This window comes from Opisthorchis viverrini (assembly GCF_000715545.1).
Source record: "Opisthorchis viverrini unplaced genomic scaffold opera_v5_291, whole genome shotgun sequence".
Taxonomy (NCBI): Eukaryota; Metazoa; Platyhelminthes; class Trematoda; order Opisthorchiida; family Opisthorchiidae; genus Opisthorchis; species Opisthorchis viverrini.
This window is the reverse complement of record NW_008751949.1, coordinates 614283-639435: the sequence shown is the minus strand read 5'-3', so window position 1 is coordinate 639435 and position 25153 is coordinate 614283. Positions and strand designations below refer to the sequence as shown.

Genomic DNA, 25153 nt, shown 5'->3' with positions numbered 1-25153 from the left:
TTGTTCACCTTCAGAACCATCCCCCATAGAATCGGATAACTGGCGCATTCACATCCTTTTTACTCAGTCTGCATTCACCCAGTGTGTCAGCCTGATAAAGACAAACTTGGCCACACATGGATTCCAGAATGCGTTCGCATTAGAATGTCTGGGTATGGTTCAACGGTTACAAGGAAAAGTGCATGAGTCACTGGATCAGTTTTTAATGTGTGCTCGACTCGACCCGTCTTCCACTTCTTATAGAAAACATGTAGCTCGATCTCTGTGAGTGCAATTCGTATGACGTATATTTTCCCCTTTCACTGAAAAGATTAGTCTTATAAGCAGACCCTTGGGAAATGTATTCTCCCTCATTTAAAATGTGTCCTAATTACAAAAAGCGGGCGAACTTACAAGTTTTGCTTACTTACGTTTGCGAAAAACCTGAGCTATCCTGGATGATGACATTGCTGTGAACAGCACGCCCAGTACTACCCGCCATCTGTCGTAACGACCACGCGAAAAGTTAAGTGAATTTGAAGACCTCCGTTCATAAGGATGCAGAAAAATAATTCACGTAGTCCTTGAAGTTAGAATGTTGTAATAAGCGGGGTGCGTCTTGAAAATGTGATTTATTTAGTGAGTTGATGGTGATGGTGATGACGTTGTCGATGATGATGAGAAGAACAGCAGCGATAAGATGCACTGTCTTCTGAAACCGGACTAGCTCTTATTGCTAAGATCCAGTAATTAATTTGCGTGATAGCTGCAGCTCGAGGTCGTGCGTTCTCTCGCCCATGTGCCTTGCGATCGAAAATGTGTTTTTCATCCGTAATATAATGACAGATGGTAGGCGCAAATTGGGATTACTATTGAATAAGATTGTGTAAATGCATTCTTGGTCGTTTTTTTAACTCTGTCCTTAGTTTTAACTGCAACTGCGTGAGAATCAACATGAGCAATCGGCTGCTGAGGTAATTCAATTTGATGATTTTGTAAGTAAGAGCGGTGGCATCCATATTGAACTGTTGGATAAAGCGTAACGCACGAAAACTACTAGTCGTAAGGGCACAAAATAGGCAATGTCATTGAGAGATACATTACTAAGTGATTGACTCTCTGCGCACTTCGTCAAGGTTTGCACTAATCATGTAGAGAGTACTGGCAACATTACACGGACGTTGACTCCACTCGTACACATAGTACTTATGCACGAATTGGCAAAGTTGGAAAAAATCCGTCATAGCGTTCGCTTGTTATTTGAATAGTACCTTGTGATTCCTCATCATTTTCAAGATGAGTCTGGTTTGGAGTTTCGTAAGTTCGTACTGTGGGCGTAGACTCCAAAATGGAACAACTGCGGGTGTGTGTGTGTGTTTGAGTCCTCACCAGAACAAAACAGTGTGTGTGTTGAGTCCTCACCAGAACAAAACACAAATTAAATCGGGTTTCCATGTGTGGCCACCTGTAATTTTGTGCTGGTATGTGCAACATTCTAAACATTCATCCAAGAGTTTATTGGAACCTCACAGGGAGTCGCGGGAGATGAAACGTTGTGAAAGGCTCTCAACTCAGACCAGTAATGAGGATGAATCTGCCGCTAAGTGGGTCATGTAAAGACTTGATTGTATACCTTAAGGCCGGACATCGATTAGCCTGGAATTGAGTTTACGACTGCTGTGTAGATGTTGCCGCATATCGTCAGACACTGACAGTTGCAGTAGACTAAACTGACATCCTGCAGCCTAATTAAAGTAAAATAGTTAAGTGAAAGCCTATGACCATTCACATGTGTCCAGTTTCAAAGAAATTAGAGTGGTCAGTAGACACGAATTAACCAAGTATACCATGTTACCTTGAGGTACTCTGCTCAAGTGTCAGGGTATCAAACTGTTTGAAACATCATAGATATTATCCTACAGACTGCATATGACACCGAGCGTCTGCCAACGCGACTTCGAGTTAGCCCAGTGATTTAAACTACCAAGCAAGAATGGACACCTTTCTCTTTACATCGCAGACAACAAATAGGTGTGCACCTCGGCCCACCACCACGCGCCCGCGCGTGATCTAGTGAGTGATCGCCACAGGTCACAACGAGCCACCTGGTTGACTTCATAGTACCGTCCGATGCTATCAGAACATTTTTCTTCCTGAATTGGTGCATTGGGTCATAAGTGTTGATCCACGGGTCAATTAGATAATGAGCCAGAATGATAATCGGGAGTCAACGTTTCCTGCGTGGTTTCATTTTAAATGCGTACGCTTTGACCGGTTGACTTGGCTGGAGTAAATTGCGCTAGAAGATTAGAAGTATATCAAATAAAACTATGTAAAAAGAGCAGAACGGCTAATAGTAGATGACATTTCAAAACAAACGGCGTGATAGATCTTCAAGAAAGAGGTGAAAACATCATCCCATAGTCATATTGTCGAAGTAAGTTTAGGCAGTTTTCATCAAGATGCACACTGTTTCCCACAGTGTTCATTGTGCGCAAGCTGTTTTGAACAAACTTTATTCTTGTAATGTACTATCCATAAGGTTGCTGAAAATCCATCGACAGCCCACGACCGGTTTCGTCCTTCTTGGGGCTCATCAAGTAGGCGCAGTCTGCAGGTTTCCGTCAACCTTATGTTCTACTTGAAACCAAATGACATGAAATTAGCGAATATATACTCATTTGCAAACCAGTTTGGTTTTTCGAAAAACTCACCTGGAACCCAGCTGAATCTCCCGTTTGTGATGTTTTCACACTGAAATATGAGGCAGTACATCCATTTGCCTGAAAACATCACAAACGAGAAATTTAGCTGGGTTCCAGGTGAGTCTCTCCAAAAACCAAATTAGTTTGCAAATGAGTGTATATTCGCTAAAAGTTATTTTATTTGTAGTGTGAGGTTATTTTAAACTGAGATTTCGTTCTGTCAGCGGGGTGAACCATTAGCCGAAAGGTTCGAAGCGCTCGGAGTTCCTTGAGATGCTGAGGCAGATGGTTCCCAATAGGAATGAAACATTTGTACAGCACGTCTCGGCTTTTGAGCACAGACTGGCTCCACTGACAGGACTGACTGATTCGCGGCAAGAACTGCTCAGTTGCTAAATCAACGCATCAGTAGCCCGGGTTCTACCGTGGTACTCGAACGTCTCTTACACTTACAATAGATTTGTCTCCGGGTCGTAGTGAACACCAGAAGAACTTCAAGGAGAGTAGTTAGCTAAACTTGAAAACGATTGTGTAGTGTAAGGTAGCGATGAGAGTTAGACGAGACTAGGCTAGACTAGACTACACAAGCACAATCAAGTGGGTTACAAACCATCTGAGTGTATTTCGCCCAATGATGATTGATTTCCTAGCGGACGAAGCGTTATCCTTCACTGCCCCGAGTTTCATCCACACATTGCACAGCTGGTTCGAAATGCAGTTGGTTTAATGAGGTGTGTACTGTCTATTTAAGTTTTGGAGGATCAACTCATTCCGGATAACAATTATTCCTTCTTCCGATGAGGCGCGCAGTTTTGCCGCTCAAACAGGCTGTTCCAAGGGAGTACTGACCGGGGTTCACTCATAAAGTAGCTGCAGAATCACTCACTTTGTCACCACATCAAAATGACAAGGTTGTTTCAGTGGTAAAGACCAGAGCATACCTAGCAAAGCATAGAACGGTTGCACATTTTTATTCCTAGTCGAGCCGGCCAATAACAACAGAAGGTTCAAGATGTCCCTTTATTGCCCTTATTCAAACCACAATTTCACAATTTTCTAAGAAACAGCCTCAGTCAACCCCCCCCCCCGAAATGTGATATTTTCCCCTGTGGGTGATAACATTCCCCCTATTTTAATTGTCATAGAACTTTAATCGGAAGTCACGATGAGGCCATCGATCTATACCACACAGCATTGGGGCAAACCCCGAAAGATTGGGGTGATATTTTCCCTGTGGGTGATAACATTCCCCCTATTTTAATTGTCATAGAACTTTAATCGGAAGTCACGATGAGGCCATCGATCTATACCACACAGCATTGGGGCAAACCCCGAAAGATTGGGTAAGTTAAAGCAGCTTCCCTGCACGTACCAAATTAGGAACTGTACTACAATCAAGGACTCTACCACCTCATCAAGAAAGATTGGCTATTGGTAGATCAGCTTACTTTTTTCAATACGATGTTGTAATGCTAAGGCAGAGGAATACTTTCTGGAGGCTGCCAAACACACGCAAAATGTCGGGCCATTGGAAAAGCTTGCAGAGGCGCGTGATAAGTCTGGAAATGTATCAGGGGCTATTGATGCCATGAAAGCTGCTCTCAGGTAAGTTCTTTTTCAAAGGAACTGCCTGTATATGGGTCAAATCTTGAATTGGGTTCGGCCACCACAGTCTCATTTTGATGCAACATTAATCCGCGCAGTGTATGAAATCAAGGTGGCATCACTTGGTTTTTTCAGTACAGTTTGTAGCGCTGTGGTAGTAGTAGTATGTTTCAGGGCATCAAAAACCATTGGGGCTTTTCGAATAAATGTTTCATATGCATTGTTTCTCGCCACGATGTCAGTACCGCTGAAAGTGATAAACCCGGGCGCGAATGATGATGACCTGGCAAAACTCTGCAGCCGCAGTTACTCTGAATATCAGTAGGCTGCTTGTCTTATTCCTTTTTGTTGAATTAATTTTTTGGACATTCCAGAATACATCCCTGGGGGACCTGTTGAAACTTAAGACTGGAAATCTATGCTCGGTCACCTGGGTACAATTCGCTCATAGATATCTTGAATTTGAGTCCCAAACATCGCTTTCGACATTAGCTTTGTGACGTTGTGAAGCCAACGAAGATAATTAGCTTATACTGTCTGTAAAAAAGACCTCTTTAACATATCGGCCTTAAATGGGTTAGCAAATGGCCCCAAATGATCCGCTTCACGTTCTGAAGCAAAGTATTTGGCATCCACGGTTCTAGTATTAATATATTTCTGGACGTGCGAAGCTGTATGAAGGCTGAATAAAAGCTTTCCCACAGCAAATGGCATCCGGTAGGTATATCCGTCCTCTCCATCTCTGCTCAATTCCGTCAACAATGAACTATTAGGCGAAGAGTTTTAAAAAAATCTGCGTTTAGATCGCTGTCCTTATATTCGAAGGCAAAGAGAACATATAGAAACCACTGGATAAACTGAGCACCATACTATCGTCTTTTGGAATTTTTATGAGATCTACAAAACTGCAAGGTTATGCTTCAGAATGTGTAATCTTTGAACAAGTTTCGTGCGGTTCAAGGTGAAGCAATGGCGTTTGTCTTGTTTTGGATGGAATCGTGCTTACACGAGTCATTTCACGAATTGCAAAGTCCCGAACCCTGGTTACCGATTTGCGTCAATTTAGGCATCAAAAAGACATGTAACTAGATCTACATGGCTGTCTGCCAGGACAAAATAAGGACCATGTGGTCGTACGATTGCAAGACGCGACCTCTGCAGTCAGATGATCTGATCCAGGTTTTTGGCCACCGATGTCATAAGAGCGTTTCTGGTAGCGGATAGCTACGATGAGTCCGTACCGAGGCTATTAGAATGTGCATATCTGGTTTTGCAACATGCAATTTAGTTATGGAAACATTGGGCCCCATTGACTTCTGTGGTTAGACCAGGCGCTTCACATGCCAAGACCGGTGTTGTTCTCGTTTCCCCTTCGAGAATGGTACAAACTGCGAAACAGACAACGCGTGCTTCGGCGAAAAGGTGTGAGATAGATTTTAAGAAGGTTTGGTATGGGTGGTGCAGTACGCCTTTTGGGAATAGGTCCCCTTGACGCACCCTGCGCTTAGATGGAAGCGCAAAAATCGGCGATAGTGGCATTCTTGTTGTCGGTTGCAACCCAGACTGTCGAATTGGGCGTTTCACGTCATAGGAACGTTAGAATGCTTTAGGACCCTAATAATAACAAAGTGAGCTCCGTTTTTGTACGACAATGAAGCATTAGTGTCCCCATCACTTAATTTAGCTGTCGAAGAATACTGGTTTGTTTACTTCGAGAATGGTACAAACTGCGAAACAGACAACGCGTGCTTCGGCGAAAAGGTGTGAGATAGATTTTAAGAAGGTTTGGTATGGGTGGTGCAGCACGCCTTTCGGGACTAGGTCCCCTTGACGCACCCTGCGCTTAGATGGAAGCGCAAAAATCGGCGATAGTGGCATTCTTGTTGTCGGTTGCAACCCAGACTGTCGAATGGGGCGTTTCAAGTCATAGGGAACTTTAGATGCTTTAGGACCCTAATAATAACAAAGCGAGCTCCGTTTTTGTACGACAATGAAGCATTAGTGTCCCCATCACTTAATTTAGCTGTCGAAGAATACTGGTTTGTTTAGTTCCACCACCGCGTGAACTACCAGATTGGATGAGAGTTGTCTACCGCTTTCCCACGGCTACAAACCAAACCGACCGCCAGGGGGCCTTAGTTTGCACATATGTGAGGCTGCTTTAAACAATAGGGCATCCTAGTTAGTCTGCTTTCTGCACCCGCGGAGATGCAGCACAGATATACACAAATCAGGAAGCATACCCACCGGTCGGAATATCGTTTGAATAGCAGCCGTCTGGTTAAATGCTAGTAGCAATCGGCAACCGTCTACAGGTACGCATCTATCCAACAAATATCAACTAACTGACGCACTGCGGTCTTACGGAACCGTTTTGCAAAACAAACTCTTTGACGACAAGTGAAGGCCTCTTGGCCGACTCGAACCAATGCCATCTGCATGCACACAAGATGCTGAAAGCTGCTACTTGGCCATTCTGTCTTTCTACAGCTAAGTTTACCAGCCAGTATATAACTCTTCTGTACTGTGCAACCTTTATTGTACATATCGCCTCCAGTTCTCACAAATCGGATTGAATACAGCGGAATAAATGTCAACATGTCGCACTGTGTCTCCCGTTTCTTCTACCAGGCTGTTTTAAACCTCGTTCACTTCAATTAAAGTTGATATCACTCCGAGTTTCTACTGTCTGCATCGGTATTGAACTGACAGATGTATTGAGGTCTAGGTATCGAAAACCTATGTAAGTTTAATTCGGTCCCATCATTCCATACAATCGGACTTTGTGTCACTGTAGCAGAAATTGAATGAGAACCCCAGGCACAGCAACTGTAAAATAGGCCGATCGGAAATGCTCGCTTCAGTCCTCTAGATATTTACAATAATCCCAATAAAACGTTTCGGCTCATCCCTTGATAACAGCGGGAGCACAAAAGATCTAGTAGGGTGTAGATGAATTTTTCAGTAGAACGGAAGTTCATTCTACGAGGGTCTTAACAGGAACTGAACAAGACCGACCAAAATCCGTTGATGTGTATTTACACACTGCGGGGATTTTTACTGCAAGACACGTATTTGAGCTCTCTAAATGCGGAGTTCTTGTAGAAATCCCTCTTCGTTTCTTACATCTCACTGCGCTCAATACTTTTTGTGATTGTTCCACGTATCTGGAGCTCACCTGGTCATCACTCTTGATAACGTTTCACTTGAAACCAGACGCAATTGGTGAGCGTTAAAGGACTAGTGTGAGTCATTTAAAGAAAACTTTCAAGATGCGAATCGAGAACGTCAATATTGGGAATGCGGATTTGATTGGTTAATGGTGGGGAAGTCAGTTTCATACAGTATTCCCTAAAGTTTTCGGCAATAGGTTACGTAAAATTCAGACATACTGCCGGAAGACTAAGTCTTGTTGTTTTGCGTATTTTACATCTTTACACACTTTAGGTGACTACACTTCGCCAAACGATCGGTTTTAGAGCCCACTAATGAGTTCCCTGTCTAAGGTTCCAGCAGACAGGCCCACTCTCAAAGTTCCTGTCAACCTTATTTTCTGCTTGAATACGCATTTGTAAGCCACTAAATAACAATTACATTGTTTTTCGTTTATTTACTTCATGTGACATTGAAAAACAAAGCCTCAGTCCGGATGACCCAGATTTGCTTGTCAAATTGGCTTTCCTTTACATCCGTGCTGGAGAAGAAGGGCCGGCTTTTGAAAATCTAGGCTCAGCCTTGTGTCTTCTGCCCACACACTTCCCTGCCCTGCTTGCGACTGGAAGCATCATGCTTCAGCAAGCAGACTACGATGCGGCGTTGGCCAAGTTTCGATTGGCACTGAAAAATGCCCCAGAAAACGCAAGCTTATGGAACAACATTGGTATGTCCCTTTTAGGGAAGCGGAAATTTCTCGGGGTGAGTTCATTTCGCTAGACCTTCAATCTGTGTAGCAGTTCTGAATCTCGTGACTGTATAGTAACTGATCATGTTGTCTGGTTCTGTGAGATGAGTTACCCTACATCCTGTCTGAGTGCTGATTGGTCGGCCTTACCTGAAAGGTAAGGTGTTCAGCTATTGACCGAAACTCCATGGGTTCGAATCTCTCTGAGTTGCGCACAGCTCTTGGGTCACACTAAAGCTAAAGCAGTTTAACAGCTGTACATCTCCGCTTCTTGAGCGAGAGTAATGTGCCTAACAGGTTAACTAATTGGAACTAGTCAGAATATCCATTTTGTGCTATATGAATGATCGTAGCTGTCGTTTACGGCAAAAGGATCCACCTTGGAATGTAAATTTATAAGAACATGGAAAATCGGTTTCCGCCTCTGATTCCTCATCCAAGCAGTAATTAGAACAACTAATGATGAGTGCCATTTTGAGGTTTTACGGTGAGATTTCTGGGTCAGACTCGGGGTCATTATGAGTACGGAACAATGGGCCTCTGTAGTAGGGTTTGGGGCTCACGGGTAAAAGAATCACAATTTTTGGTAAAATGAGGCGACAAATTATTTTGGTATGGTGTTTGCCGAAGAAGGTACTTGATGACCTGAAAATTACACTTTTAAGCGGATTGCATCAGCCAGAAAAGTACTTTCTGTGACAGTTTTCTCTATTGCTGATCGTTTTTCCCGGTGAATAAACTTGCTACAGTAAGTAAGGCCCTGTGTATAATAGCAGCTCACTGACCATGTGAATGGGGTGCGTTGGATGATTCCAAATCTGCAAGTTGGTGAATATCAGTAGTTCGTATCTTCAGGTCGACTGCTGCTGGTATGAGGCATAGGTGGCAATGGTCGGGGTCATTCTGCGGAGTAGTCACACTACTTTTTGTCTTCAGTACTTGCTTAGGACTGGAACAATGTAGGTAATGCATGAGAGTGACCTCGAACGGCCAGAAATTTCATGTATGAAAACCGTTGAGAAGACTGCACCACATATAAAAAGGAATCTGGTTATTCCAGTCGCTGATTAATCTCTTTTGCTACCATGCCACATTGTGGTTGACAAGATATCGCGCTACGTCTCATTCTTTAGCTTGACCTCTCATCAGGAGGATCTCACTTGTGGATCGTTGTACCGTGTCTCTCAGGTTGCTGTCAACGTGATCCCAACTCTGTTGACATAGGGGAGCTCAGCACCATACGTGTGGCGTGCGCCTCACCTTCGATGAATAAGTATCCGGTGTAGTTCTTAACCACCCTGGTTGTAGACGACGGACGATTAGAAACTCACAATTGTTTTTCTGTTTTTCAACTTTCAGGCCATATATTGCTTGAATCGAGCAATTGTTCTTGCACCTTTGGACTGGTCCATTAGCGCCAATCTGGGTCTTGTTTTCCTCCGTACTGATCAACCAATGAGTGCGTTACAGCATATCACGGCATCCATTCACCTACTGAGGAAACAAACTAAATGCGCTGTATCCGCCGATATGGGACACATTTCTACATCCACTAAATTCACCCTCGGCATGCTGTATTCATTGCTGGCTGTAGCGCTAACTGAGCTAAAAGATCCAGCTGCCGCTGAAGAGGCCCACTTGATAGCTTGCAAAAACGACGAGTACGTTTCAGTTTTTTCCCAGTATTGTGCCTCTGCTCTCCCAACTAGGAATCTAGTGAGCTTCTGGATTTATCCGGATTTCCTTGAATCTAACCCTGAATTTTTTGCGTTTTGTGGCCAAACAAGCGGTTTTTTTAACAAAATGTTTGACGACACTATGTCCACAATTGGAAAAAAATCGTGGGCAAAAGTAATACCACTGGAAGGCACATAAATTGAACTTACAAGATCCAACAAAATATCAAATGGAGATTATGTAAAGCAAAATTGCACCCCATGGATAGGTTAGAATGAAGTGGAAAAGGCAAACTAACCAAAAACGACGACAGAAAAATATCCACTAAAATTAAAACATGCCTAATTGATTAGTCAAGTGGCGTAGATACCGGCTGGAACGCAAAGCACAAGAAAAACAGAATGCACGAATCGAAATGAAGGAACGATACTGATTAGAGCCAACCAGATGCAAGATAAGCAGACCACAACTCAGCGCCAAGCTCGAAACGACCAATCAAATTAAGTACTAGACAATCCACGAACAACAATCACGCTTCAGACCCACACTACGCTTTAGAAACTATATAAACGCAAAAGTGGAGGTCTAACCCACCCAACCGCGCGCTGACGATGTCTCCTTTCATGGTGACGAAGCGCTTGTAGGCCAATCGCCAAGCTCGGAGAATCAGTTGCCACCTGATCAGCAGCCAACCATGTGTACCGACCTGTAAAATCTTAAACTGGTGCACAGTGGGATATGGACAGTTGGCTAACTGTGGAGAGTACCCCGCAGTATTCGTTGAAATAGACAAGAAGTGAAGACCTCGGCAAAGTTCACAAAGTCGCCGATTTGCTTTCACCAAGACGGTCAATACAGAGGCAATTATTCTATAGAGGAGAACACGACACAACGGTACTAGAATTTTAATCGTCCGAATCTATAAACGAAAACGTTTGCCGGAAGTCGCGTAGTTCAGTCGGGTCATTTGGCTACGGTTATTGTTGCTAGAGCCGATGGCGATGGCTTGCATACCGAACGCACCACTGCTTTACGGCGCACCACTGCTCTGGCGTGAACAGTACCAGATATCGGATAACACGCATGCAGACAGTAGCCATGACGCAATTAGTGCTGCACATTTCAGAGCAGACAGTTGTGTATATCGTCGCCCTGGTTCGATGGCATGCTGCGACCAGCAGATACTTTTCAACAGCTATCCGTGTAGCTTTGTAGTTAAGCGTGTAGAAGTGCTTAATGAGTATGGATATCACAGAAGCACAAATGGCTAAAATCGCTCTTCATACTCCTGTTATCACAGACCAGCAGATACTTTTCAACAGCTATCCGTGTAGCTTTGTAGTTAAGCGCGTGAAGATTCGTTAATCCTCTCCGCAACGCGTCATCTGACTTTCTTTGGTGCTGTTTCAGTTGTTGAAGAGGTGCAAAATCTAAAGATACAGAACAGTTTCAGCAGAGGTACTAACAAACGTAGTATACATCGTACACTGTCCATCCATTTCATGATCAAGGTCAAGATTAGACGGCGTTTAGCACATGCCAGTGAAATGCAGGCCTTTGCTGGGGAGTTGTTTATTAGGCAAACACCGTCTGAACAGTTACAAACTATTGGACACGTGGGCAAAACTCTCATATGCATCTTGTTTACAAAACCGTCCATCTTCTCCTTGAACGCGTCTTCCTGAACGTACCTGGAAATTCATTGACTGTTACTCGAATGCAAGCAGATGCCACAAAGCGACTCCACAAATTCCGCAATAGATCTCACTTTTCAAGAGACGCGAAGCGGATTTACGAGAAAACAACACTCACATGCCTCATCAGTAGTAACCAGCATTACACCAGTATAACGACGTATGCTACTGCTGACGCATGCAAGTAGCCGTTGTCCAGGCTACGGCCCCGTATCAGAGGAAAGGTGAAGGGTGCTATTAAAATTGTGCGACCTCTTCGTTCGTTTATAGTCGTTTAATAGTCTAAGAACGTTTAGGGAAGTTCAAGAAGACGCTTAAGAGCTCTGTGCATCTGAGATTTTTGATTTTGTGTCTAGTGGCTTGTAACCTATTGTTCGCTAACAAATGACTTTGCAGCAAAGGTTTTCCTCCTTTCACTGTTACTAATTGCAACTGCTTACCGGCTGACTTCAGACAAGTCCGGTGGCACATTTAGTATTGTTATATTCCCTGCGATGCACCGCTGTTAGGTACATGCAAAACCAGCGTTACTCTGACGATTTTATCAGAATAAATGAAAAATATCCATCAAGTTCTGGGTTAAATTTTTTCCGAAACTGGGCCAATTCCTATGGAGACTGTCGCAAACATCTTTATGTTAGATCTTTCCTGGCGTGTTCCAGAAGAAGTTGAAAGTCGCTATCGAACCATTGTGATATGTGACACATCTCATTGAAGTTACCTCCCATGAGTAGCAATGCAACGTTTGCGGATAAACAGCCACCTGGCCAAAAATTAACAGATATGGATCACTTCATATTCGCCATTACTCAAGAATCACTTTTCAGATCATTTATTGAGCTTGAGTTGTGAAACCTCGACTGGAAATTCCAGCATCCAAAACTTCTAAAAGTTGTCATAGCTATCATGATTCATGTATAGTCAAAGCATATAGTTTCTCGCCTGGACACATGTCTGAGTGCTTCGCTGGTTAGGTGCAACAGCTTGCACTTACGCGGTCAATTATCTGGATGGTCCTGATATGTCCGCATTCATGTCCGAAGCAGACAGGTGACAACCAATTGGTAGTTCCCGAAATGGCCTGTTTAGAACCTTTCAAGAAATGTCATGTCTTTTCATCTTATACCTTTCTGTGCGAAGTGCGTTGTAAACATATTCGAATAAACCTTTTTTGCCTTTTCTGTTCGTTTACATGGAAGAACTCAACCTTCGGTCCCTCTGAACGCAGCCATCGGTCTAGCAGTAACCAGTCAGGATCAAGCAAGACATTATCTGGAGGAGGCAGAAAAGCGACTGCAAAAATTGTCTGGAAGGGTTTGTAATATTTCCATGGAATCAGTGGGTGATTTTTGTGTTATAGTATTATTATTAATGATGTACGTTTGTTCAGATCAACATGGCTCAATTACGGCTGACAGGTTTGCTGAAGATACCTTGATCGAAGCGCGTAATGGCTTGCTTTCAAGCGCGGACGGGGAGGCTTATATGCTACGAAAATCGATTGATTGTACAAAACCCTGCACCCATTAACCCGTGAAAGTGTGAATAAAAATTAGTACCATACTTTCACTTTTCACTCTAACTATTTGGGTGCCACGGTTACTTGAGCATCGTCCTCCTGAAATGTGAGTACTTCCTAGCTTTGGGATCGTCAGGATCATTCCCGTTGAATTCGGCGCGAGTTAGCCCTCCTCATTTATTCTGCGAATAGTAGATCCTGTTGTATGCCACACCACTAACTTTACTCAATCATTTTGCTTTTGTTTCGAGGTGTATATTTGTTAAACTTAGTGATGTAAGAAAAACCGAATCCTATGTATGAATATGTCTGAATTAACACTTGCAAAACTTCATTTCACGACACTTGAACGTCAGAACGGGAGAGAAAGCGTTCCGATGTGATCGTTAAAATGGAACGTTTTATTTGTTTTCCTTCTCCCGATATCCTCAAATTTGTCATGGAGTTTATTCTTCCTATGGACAACGTTGGCACGAATTTGAGCAAAACCCCACAGTTACCACGCAGAAGTAAGTAGTTGTTTTACTTGGTGTTTTTTTTTCGAGGGCGAGGAGTGGGTGGGTAAGTAAGGGAAATGACCATTTGCACCATGCTACGAGGGATGCACGGTTCAAAACAGGTCGGTAAACACGGGTTAACACATCCATTTCCGAATGTATGGCCCAAAATCGGATGTGAGTTTACTGCGTGAGTTTATCTGAAGCTTACCGATTTTTTTCGATAACTCCGTTGATTCACAAGCCAGGGATATGATGCCTCAAAGACAGCTACATAAAAACGTAGTGAATGATCTAGTTCAAGAGGACGAGAGTGTTTTAATGCTATGAACCGGGGCAAAAATTTCACGGTGGATGCTACTGATGGGGCATGCGAGCAGTATGTTCTCTCGTAAATCCACTTCGTGTCTCTTGAAAAGTGAGATCTATTACGGAATTTGTGGAGTCGCTTTGTAGCATTTGCATGGATTTGAGCCACAGTCAATGAATATTCAGGAAAGTTCAGGAAGACACGTTCGAGAAGTGTTTATAAACAAGATGGATATGAGGGTTTTGCTTCACTGTCCAGTAGTCTGTAACTGTCCATTTGGTGTTTTCTGATAAACAAATCCTCAGCAAAGACCTTCTTCCTTTCACTAATAGACAGATGATCTAACGGGCTGCAATAGTGTTCACACGTAAAGTACGGGTATGATGAATATCATGTTCTCCTGTAGCATTGGCCGGCTGATTGAATGATATCAACCTAAGATGTCGGAAGCGGTCAACAACAGAGTTTTGGTAAACGAATGAAGTTCATAGATCAAACACGAGGTGTGATGTTATTGGGTAGTGTGATGGCACATATGAGATCAAAATTGAGGGGTACAACGACGTCAGTGGATGAAATTCAAGAAATCCAGTACGACATAGATTTCACCTGATGACGACGCTGTTCTTCCCGGTAGGCTCAACAGGCATCCCACTCAACCGCATTCACCGAGGGAAGGACGGAACCTACGCATTAACTATGCACTGACGATAGGTTCAACAGGCATCCTACTCAATCGCATTCACCTAGGACGCCGGAACCTACGCATTAACGATGCACTGACGATATTATCTCGATTGGTGATGAAACGTTTATAATCCAAGTGCCAAGCTCGACGAACAGACCAACGACCTATCAGCGCACCCCACCTACCTGTATTCAGCAATATCTCCTATACCATGGCTGCGAGATCCACTCACATGGAAAAGGAAGACAGTACAGTATATTGTTTTCTAATAGGAACGGGTGTTGTGTTCTTGTGTCATATCACATGCTTATAATATGCTATTCACACTGTACCTTCAGGTACCGGCCAACAGCTGTTCCACGTAGGATTTGTATGCAACTGATTAACGTTCAAATCGACGTCAGTTAGTTACCGGATTCAGCTGGTTGAAAGCATTGTACAAGCATATACACCGTTTCCTCACCAAAATCCACGCAATGGGAGGAGAACAACAAAACAACTAGCCGCTGACTACCTCTTGTGGAAGAACTCCTGTGCTTCTAAACGGCAAGTGCTGAATGTGAACTGGGTGTAGAACATTCAACACGGTTGTTTATTCATTCGTAAATATTGTCCTGTTATACTGTGTGCTTTTGTACCAAGTGCAGTTAAGCGTCTCTGAGAAGACGACAGAATATTCTGTGGATTTTGTAACACGCTTACCTATTTTCTGGCTGCTTCTGGAAGAAATTTCACCCCATCTCTGTTGTTGTGGAAATTATTACCGAACTCCATCAACAAACTCATTGTAGAAATCAGTTCTACTGCACTTACTAAAAAATAGTTTCTATTATACTGAGAATTTTGGAAAAACTGCTGAATTTTCTGCAGAAGTATTATCCTAACAGGATGAAACTTTGACTTTCTTAAGGATGTGCTATCGGTCCCCGTCCGAACCGAGCTTGAAAATGTGAGCTGAGATTCGGTAAGCAAACTTACAGCCTCAGCGGAGCTCAAACTTTGGTGGTTCTGTTAACATTGTGTCGACTAAAACTACAGAGTAGAGCTTATATTGTGGACTCTGATGTGCTATGTGCAATCCCTTGATGCCAGTGTCAGTACAAAGGAATACAAGTGGTAGAGAAACAGGCAGAGGGACGTTGTGTACCTCACGCTAGCCCAGATTCCGTCAGATTCCATCAAGCTTCAGCTGGATACCACGCGTTTCCCGAACGACCTCTCAAAGGGAAGTGGGTATCTAAGTGGCCAACCAGTAGTTGGATCGCTACGTAGCACAACAATAGAGAGGTAAGAAAATGACAGCAGGAGTACTTAACTTGCGCATCAGTGGTAGTTCGGAATGAATGTGCTGACCGTCGGCGAGTCCGAGTTTACTAAGATATATGGTTCCACAGGTTGCGCAAGCCTAGGTGACTGTCGTTTTACACTGTCGAAGTGCGCGTTTGCGTTCAAACACTGAGATGTGCTGTGCCTCAAATCATTTCAAACATGTGCAGGCATCTCTACTGGTTGTCCGATTTTCCGAAGATCTGAAACCAGGATTCACTTTCCTTCACCACAACGATGAAATCGGAATAGATCTAAGGAGGCAGATTTACAAATGAACATGCGTAAAGACAGATTGATCACATCTCACCCGTTTTCTCAATAATTTGAGGTACATTTCACCACAAATGTTTTAATCGCAGAAGTTCTGAATTTTATTTGACGCTGGTGACTAATATGAACGAAGTTGGGCGTAATGTGGGGCGGGATGATACAAAAGCAATTGAGTTCGCTAGTGGTTAATGAAAAGAATATTGCAGTTCAGATAAACAAATACAAAAAAATAAGGCTTACTGCTTCAATTACCCGACCGATGTAAGCTTACTCACTGGTTGTTTTAGTCCAAGTAAAACCACTTTGTCCAGTATTACTGCGGCATGATTTTTGCAATAAGGCATGCGCGAACCTTTATCAGCAAACGTACTCACAGATGATTCAGTGCAACGCAAGTCCAAATGAATACCTGCTGACGGAACTAGGAGACATGGTTTTTCAGAACAAGATAGAGAGTGGTATAGAATTGATCTACACCAATCTGCATTAACATGACCTTCGTCTAAACACCCCTCCTACCAGTCTGACTCCATTGTTATTTTTTTCCTGCACTAAAAGATGGAAGCTTTCGATTTCCTCTTGGTTTTGGTCTTTTTCGTGCATATCAACAGTGCTCCTGCTTCGCCAAACGGGAATTTCAACCCTGATAATAGACGTGGCAAGTAAAGCTCTTACCAGTAATCCACCAGTGCGAGCTGAACACAAGCAAACCATGTGCCAACCTCGGAGAGCAGATCAACAGACACATGGTCAGCTAACACTGAATGCGACCGAGGTACTGTTATTTCAACATATGGCTACAAACAATTCCGGGCTTTATTCTCTTAAAACTGCCCATTCATGAAATAATTTCGTCTGCCTTCAAGCCCTCACGCGACAACAGCTAAGTGTGCACCGTGAAGGCTTGCGAAAATGCATGCTTCTAGTTAGTGTAACCTATCCCCCGCAAGCCTAGACTTTTGCGAGAACAAACGGTAGACGGATGGTTGGATTCGTGATAACGGATGCGCATAACCGTATCAGGAAGTACCTGTTCGTGAACGATAGAAATGGATCTCACACAGAGCGTCAGATCCGCTACCGACGAGAAGAAAACTAGTCTTGGAAACAAGTTCTCAAGACTGAGATAATAACTATTCATGGATAAGGAATCTCTACAGTAACCAGCTCTCCCCATATATGCTACCAGGCATCGCCGCCTGGAGGAAGAGCAACCCAAATTAGATGACAAGCTCAAGTAAATGACAAACTTTCAAAGATCAAAACCGAAGAGTGTTTCAGGATGAGGGCTCAAGAATCTAGCCCCTTACACGCCTGGGGACTTTTGAAAGCACACAAGGAAACCAAACCAACACGGCTAATTTTGTCACTTCCAGTGGGCATTCGAGCAACGATGCGGAACGGCTACTGGATAAACCAGAAGACGTAACGCAAGAACAGGTATGATTCGATATCAGATCATTGTTCACCTCTGTCGATCTGTACACTCAGAGGGCTGAATAGACATTTGTGAACAGCAGCCAACGAACACAACAGTTGGCCTATTAGCGGTCAGCATGCTCTCCCTATTTTGATTGGATATACGTCTTGCTGTGTTGTGGTTGGTCAATTCAGCTACAATGCCTCATGAGAAAGCTATTGATTATGGTGCACAAACGTTATCGGCTGACCGGAACAATGACGTTCGTTACTGGCGTCACGGTGGTGTTAGTGTTGTCCAGATGCACTATCCATGGCCAGAAGTGTAAGTATCAGACTGACTGTTCTGTCCTATTGTGACCCGGGTACTTTTCCTTGTAACAAAAATGTAGACCCAGTAAATTGAGTTCTGCAATATTCCATTTCAAGTCAAAAGTACCAGGTGCGCCTTCGATTACTCTATCACTGTTTTCTTACTTTCAGTATCGCAGCTGAATCCCCTTTTTGAAGAATATGCGCCTGTTCGTAAGTCCAATTATTGATATACAACCAAATGCTTTGTTTGTAATGCCTGTAATAATGCAGTTGAACCGCTAGTGACCTAGGGCGTCTGATTAGGTAGAAACGAAGGCTTTTTCGTCTGATGTATCCTGTAATATCATCGATGGATAGGATGAAGGCTGCGGACAGCGGAATTCCCCGGTTCGCATTCTGTGGCCTTCTGTTTCTCATTGATAGTTGAACCTATTACTCATAACTGATCTTGTAACGCGGATTGGGACAGGAACGCATACTGAGGCGGGGTGCACGTTAAAAGGAGCTACCTATGTGGCAGAAACTACCAGTCTCGCGGTCTCCAACGGCATGACCCCGGTTGTAAAAACGGAGACTGCGACGCTACTCATGACACGTGAGTGATCCGACAGAAGTAAGCACATCAATATCCTCTCTTCTGGCAAATACAGGTATAAAATATGAAAAAAAATCTATGCATGGCGAAACGGACATTAAATAAAAGAAGAAGATAAAGCGTTCAGCTGTAGCACCCTTCCGGTGCCTAGCTGTCATGCCACCCGAAGGAAGCACGAGGGCTGGGATACTGCCAGGTTGCCCAAGCCTAGACAGGGGAAGTCGAGTGGCGGAGGTCGGATTCGAACCGCGGACCTTCAGGTTAGTAATCCGCGCTCTAACCACCTTCGCCCATTCGCCCCCCGGACATTAAATATAAGGCAGTGAGTGATAAACTGCCCAAGACTAACCACAAGACTGGGTACAGTCCCCCAGCTAGTAGTTTGAACACTTAATTGTTCGGTCACGGAAGGCCGATCACCGAGGTGATTAACTCACATCCAGACAGATTATGGCGTGACTCACCTTCCAATCACGGGATCCACATTACGTAATCCCACTTGTTTACTGGCTCCTTTGGTGATGACCACCCAGGAATTTTCGCTCATATTTTGAATGTATTCTCCCTCTGAGCTACGTACAGATTGATACAATATACATTCAGAATCAAAATGTACATTTGAATTGTCAACCAAGCTGTTTCGGCAATAATGTTCATCTTGTTTCCCAGAGGGAACCGACCTCCTCCCGATCAGGGAAATACCTGAGTCAAAAGAACCCCAAAACTACTTCCCACAGGTATCGAGTACACCAGTGGAAAAGAATCATCAAATGCTATTTGAACGGTTCGTCTATGGAACATCAAGGACCAACTATGATCTCCTGATGAACAGAAGATCTGTTTCAACGGCTGGAAGACTCAGGACAAATAACAGTGCATACAGCTCTCAGGCCGTTCCACACAGCCAGGTTATCGAACAAAATCTGGCTGTGTTTCGGGCGTTAGCTCAACCAGACAAAAGAAAATTTCAGTGTACTTATTGTGGAAGGAGATACCAACACAAAGGTACCCTTGTTAGACATCTTCAAGTTTGCCGGGTTGTATGTTCACAGGAGTCAATCAACATGAACCCTAATTTGTCACAGTGTGAGCACTGTGGCAAAATTTTCCCATCTAATTCCCACTTGGTCAGTCATATGGATAAACACGCACTGGGGAAGAACTATATGTGTCAGACTTGCGGAAAGAGGTATCAACATAAGCGTGCGTTGAGTGTACACGAATTCAGAAATCACCCTGCCATACGTGCTTCACATACGAACCGCCAGGAAGAAGACGATGCAGTTGATGATAGCCAGTAGTCAAACAAAAGCTGAATTGATTTTCTGTAGGAATGATGAAAATTCCATGTGAAACATGCAGCGAACCAATACTTGGTCACCCTTCTGTATGCATTCTGATTAAACGCTTCCAGAGCTTCAACTTTTCCCGTTTATTTTTTGTAATGTAGTTCGGAAACTCGACTTTCTGTGAATAATCTGAGTGGTTATTCCAACTCCCTGTCAACTCGCACTAAACTTCTACTACTGATCACCAAACTGCAGGATATTGACGATGGAGCTTATCGCTTTGATTCAGGACACTAGTTGTTTCTTTGAAGGCAGAACCGTGGGCACATAGGATTTGGAGTTATACGAATAATGCTTTCAAGCCACAAACTTTGAAGTTATAACTCACCTTTGGTAACCTTTGGAAAACAGTCAATATATTTGTTGTTAGGTGATGCATCGGTCTGGCACAAAAGAAACTAGATTTTAGGTTTGCTCAATTTTTAAGACTGAATGAGAACCAGTCAGTTTGATTAAACGTCAACTAAGAAAATATTGGATGCAGAATCTAGACCCAGTAACTAATGGATTGGCACAGCAGTTACTCCATATAAGGCAGGAACATTGGAGGTTATTCGAAGATTGTTGAACTTAGCCAACATTCGAGCAGATTTTCAGAAGGGAAAAACGCTACGCTCAATTTTGGTGCAGTTGAAAGATCCCTTGCCGGTTAAAATTAACTGCAATGATTGCGCTAAGGTTTACATAGGACAAACTGCCAGGGAATTGCACACCAGAATTGGTGAGCATAAAAGAAGGATAAACGAACCACCAAGGAATGCAGAAGAGTACCGAACGCTGGTCAAAGACTTAGCGATGGCGGTACATCACTTGGACACGGGACATAGAATAGATCTGGAGAATGTAGAAATTTTAAGCCGGGGTCTGCGATTCACACCACAGCGGCTAATAGGCGAGGCGGTGGAAGTGACTAAACATTGTGATGTAGAATCGAGGGCGTGGAGCGAGCGTATGGAAAGCGGTCTTAGATAAGCCAAATTGACACGTGACTGTGTGGTTGTCAATCCACGTAGAATCATTAGCAAAAACTGGGGTGAGGGTGGAAATCCCAACCCGACCAAAGGTTACAGCATGCCTCTTACACAACTCTCTTAGCACTAGTTCATCCACACAGACGGACAGAAAGTTCAAACAACGTTCAAGAGGGACCATCAAATGAACCGAACCAGAAGAACTAGACCCTAGGCTGAACCCAAACACGTGTAGGTTTCCCCACCGACCCGAAACTTGTTCAATCCCTCGACCGACACCCAACAGAGATTTAGCTTGACTTAGCTGATTGGTTCTCCTTCCGCCTTAAACCTCGCCCAACCTCGGAACCTAGTCACTTGGCCTGACGAAGCTTTTGTGTCAAAAGCGAAACGTTGCCCAGCAATAAATCTGCCGATTGCCACCAAACTTTTTCAAAAACAGTTAGGGACATTTTTCAAGCCAGGTCGACTGTAATACATTATGATGATACAAAGACCACAACAACACTCAACATAAGATCTCAACATCAAAGAACCACAGAATGCATCTGGGCTTTTTGACCTGGAGTGGCTTCACCTAATAAACTAAATCTAAGTTGAGTAGCTCCCAATTCTCCTTAGACTACCAAAACATCATCCAACTCAAGACCTTCGCAACTGGTAATAATTCAGTGCTGTTATGCAGCGTGGGTGATATAAACGATGGTGATATTTTGAGAACATAACAACTTCAGCAAGAAAAACCCCTTATATTCCATGATTTAATCTTTCTGCTCAAATTACGCCAGTGAATGGTGTCTCATCAATTCTGGCGACAAATACTACTCACACTAACCCCTTGATAACTGTGCTTCTGTACAACGCGCTGATCAGCTGCCCTGACTAGGATAAAATTCGAGTCAGAATGCAAGATGTTTCAGAGGGGTTTGGCAAACAATCGGTGGATTTATTGCTGGGCAACGTTTCGCTTTTGACACAAAAGCTTCGTCAGGCCAAGTGAGTAAGTAAGTAGGTTGATTGGGTTTTAAGGCAGTCAGGGAACCAATCCGTGAGATTCCTTATGACTAGTGACGTGATCAGTGCTGGGTGTTCAGTCTGATGTCCCTGTGATTAGCGGGGATGACTAAGCTGTACGATAGATTGGTTTGGGGGGGGGGTCGTCTTTATGGTGAGCCCGGATTTTTTCGTCCCTGCTTCTTCAGTCTAGGACACCTTAATGGAAAATTCCTCTTGGGGTCGTTCACAGATTTCGTTCACCCGTGTTTGTCCAAGACTTTCACACACAGTTATCTTTTCAAACGTGTGCCGAATGTTGTACCAAAGAATAGAGACAAGTAATGGACCTGTGGAATTTCATTTCTATCAGGAAATGGTCACTCAAAATAGCTCAAAATAACACGAAATTCAATGTGTACTGTCTGCTAAAAACTCTCGAGATAGCTTTCGTTCTACCAGAATACAAATGGGAAACTCTTGTCCAGAGTTCATCATTCTGGTTGCCTGTATTCCGAGCACCTCTCACCATTCCACTTCAAATGAAGATAACTTCACAAGCAGAGAAGCCAAGCACGCTGCCGTTACCACAGTTCATTGATTGCTTCTTGTCCTTTAGAGCAAATTACTGGGATGGAGTTCAGAGTGCGGTTTTCTTTCCGACTGTGGTGCAAATCAAGTACCCGCATAGGGGTACCGAAACAAGTGGGGCCTAACTTCATGGAATAGATGAACAATCATGCCAGCAGCCTTGTACTATCTCGACGCACCTGAAGCGTTGTTCATTCACTCAAAATGTTTACTGTGTGGCTATTCTAGAGCTATCCACTTGCTCGAATTCAGTTCTGTTTTAACAAAATGGAGTGATCAGCTACCTTAACGACGATAATATCTGAACTAGGAAATAGGGTTTCTCACTTGAAAGGTGCACAGAATTTCAAAATATGCTTTCAACTGAGTGGTAAAATATGTACGAAAATGATAGCCAAATAACATAATTAACATAACTCCGAAAATTCCTCTCTCAATCAACAGAGATTCAGCGCACACACATACACATGAAGGGCTGTTTGGAAATTAGGCCAGCCTAGAGGTAAAGCTACCACCACGGGTTTGGCTCGAATAGAAAACGGGCATCGTGCAAAACCTAATTCTTTCATTTCGGGGCTACATGATGGAAAAATTTACATAAAAGAGCGCCTACATGGACAAGACATTGCCGAAAGGTGCTAGGGGAAAAACAAGATGGGATTCAGTGGAACGTGTTTCAACGCGTCCTTGTCGATAAAATAATTTAAAGTTTTCGGAAAAGTGCAGTTGCATGACTGAATGCCTCTCCGAGTTGCAACTCCGAAGAGAAATCACACTGAGGCCAAAAGCAGTGCCTACTGGAGGTAGCAGAACGCACACACTGTTGCATAGCATTAGGTGTGACGAAGGGCCGACTGTCTTAGGGAGTGCGTCAATCGCGAACGACAAATTCGTAATATATAGACACGGAATACATCCACATCGAGGTAGTATAGCCGGTAATACTCGGTGAAAAGCCTTCATAATATTCGTTCAGACTAAGAATGCCGAAATAGATGAATGGTTCGGTATTCAGATTCAACAATTTCTGGTGAGGTTTCTTCCCACCGTGTTGTGTACTGCAGGCGAATGATGATGATCTCGATTGCTGACGGCGCTTCTGGTCACATTAGTTTGGTTTGTTCTGAGGGAGGTCAGCCTATCCGTGGAACATCCATCAGATTAAAACGATGGTCGCCATTCAGACCTCCAAATGCTCTGCCCCAAGCTGTGACAGGAGGACGTTTGTGTGTCTAACAGGGGTCCTAAAAAGGGATCGGGTTCAGAGCGCATTACGACTCTTCTACTCAGATTCGCAGAGAGAATCGTGTAAACATATGAACTGAAGGGTTCTAAGTAGAGGTCTTGACGTCAGGACCTATAACGGAACTTTCGTAGAAGTTTTGAAAACAATCAATGGATATGTTACTGTGCGATGCAGAATGAGACCAAGTGACTATGTTACTAGGTTGTAAGGTCTTCGGACAGAATGGGACCAGTCAGCAAATTCTTCATTCCAAGCAGGCCATATTAGGCCCAAGTGCTAGCTAAGAGCTTGGTTAAAGTTTCTTAAATTCTCTCATGCAATCACCGTCACGAGAAAATCTCAACTGGAGGTTATTGAACCTACTTACACGATGATTCTTTTGTGAGTAGTTCAGAAGAGAAATAATTCAGAAGACGCGTCTAGCTTCCACCTCAGATTTCATTAACCACTCAACTCGTAATCACGTGATATTAAGTCCACTCGTGGATGAAGCGCGCTACTGTATACTGTTTAGTCAGAGTTTATCATATCGCTGATAAGTCAATCTTAGCCCAAAGACTTAGCCTTCAACTACCACCCTCAGGGTTTCAAATTCGAATCAGCCTGAAGGCGAAGAGCGCACAGTTGATGGTTTCTAAAATGCGCGAAAACAGCCACACAGCTCACCCCGGAACTCGGCTTAAAGTGGCTTCACGTACTGGAATAAATCTCAGCCGTACAGTTTCCAATTCTTCTCAAAATAACTAACACGCCATCCACCTAAAAAACGTCTACATCTTGTAACAGTTGCACACCGGTGCATTGATCCCACTGACGATGAATGATGACAATACCCAGGAATAACTAGTTCAGCTTAAAGATACCCTGGTAGTCCCTAATTTGACCGTTCTGCTCAAATCGGGCCAAGGAATTGAGTATTGTCAAATCAACACAAATTCCTCTACTAAATTCAAGATGAGTATGCTTCTACAAGATGGGTTGGCCAACTGCACTACCGAGGATGAAATCCGAGCAAAAACACAAAAAGTGTCACATGAAAGGAGCTCAGAATTTAGGGGATATGTTTCCAAATGAGTGCCAGTAGAATCAGAGAGATTACCAAGTGTTCCAGCATGAATAGAAAGCAGGGCGTAGAGCCGGCCCGCTTATAAGGAGTGGTGATGAATCAGGCTGGTTGACTAGTGACGCTCTACGGTTGTCGATAAAACCGAATCTTTCACAGAATTAATAGAATAGCCTCAACCCGATTAAACTTTACCTAATACCTCTCCCACACCAAACCGACGGAATACTTGCTCATCCACACGGGTCGACAAAAGTGGTCATGGTGGCCAGACGATCTTATGTCGTGGAAACTGTGGCCAACCGGTGAGTTTGGTGCATATTTTGCAATCCTGCTGGATTACGCATGATGCCAGGTGTGCTCGTCATAATCGGGTTGCAAGGGAACTTGCAAAACGTCTCCGTCGACTGGGGTACACCGTCTTCGAGGAGTTGAGA

The 25153-nt window shown here is 43.6% G+C and overlaps 2 protein-coding genes across 2 annotated transcripts in view; one reads left to right on the top strand and one right to left on the bottom strand.

Annotated features, from left to right (window-relative positions):
- T265_09646 (hypothetical protein) overlaps window positions 1-25153 on the bottom strand; it is a gene marked incomplete at both ends in the record, with an annotated part of 60840 nt that overhangs the window by 5706 nt on the left and 29981 nt on the right. The window contains one exon of the mRNA XM_009175776.1: window positions 2694-2762. Coding sequence (XP_009174040.1) covers window positions 2694-2762 — 69 coding nt within the window. The remainder of the gene's footprint in view (window positions 1-2693; window positions 2763-25153) is intronic.
- On the top strand, window positions 4162-13105 carry T265_14915 (hypothetical protein; the record flags this gene model as incomplete). The annotated part of the gene is made up of 5 exons (XM_009175783.1): window positions 4162-4289; window positions 7928-8204; window positions 9550-9851; window positions 12761-12899; window positions 12952-13105. Coding segments are annotated over 5 exons (894 nt in total), but the record flags the coding sequence as incomplete, so codon positions are not given.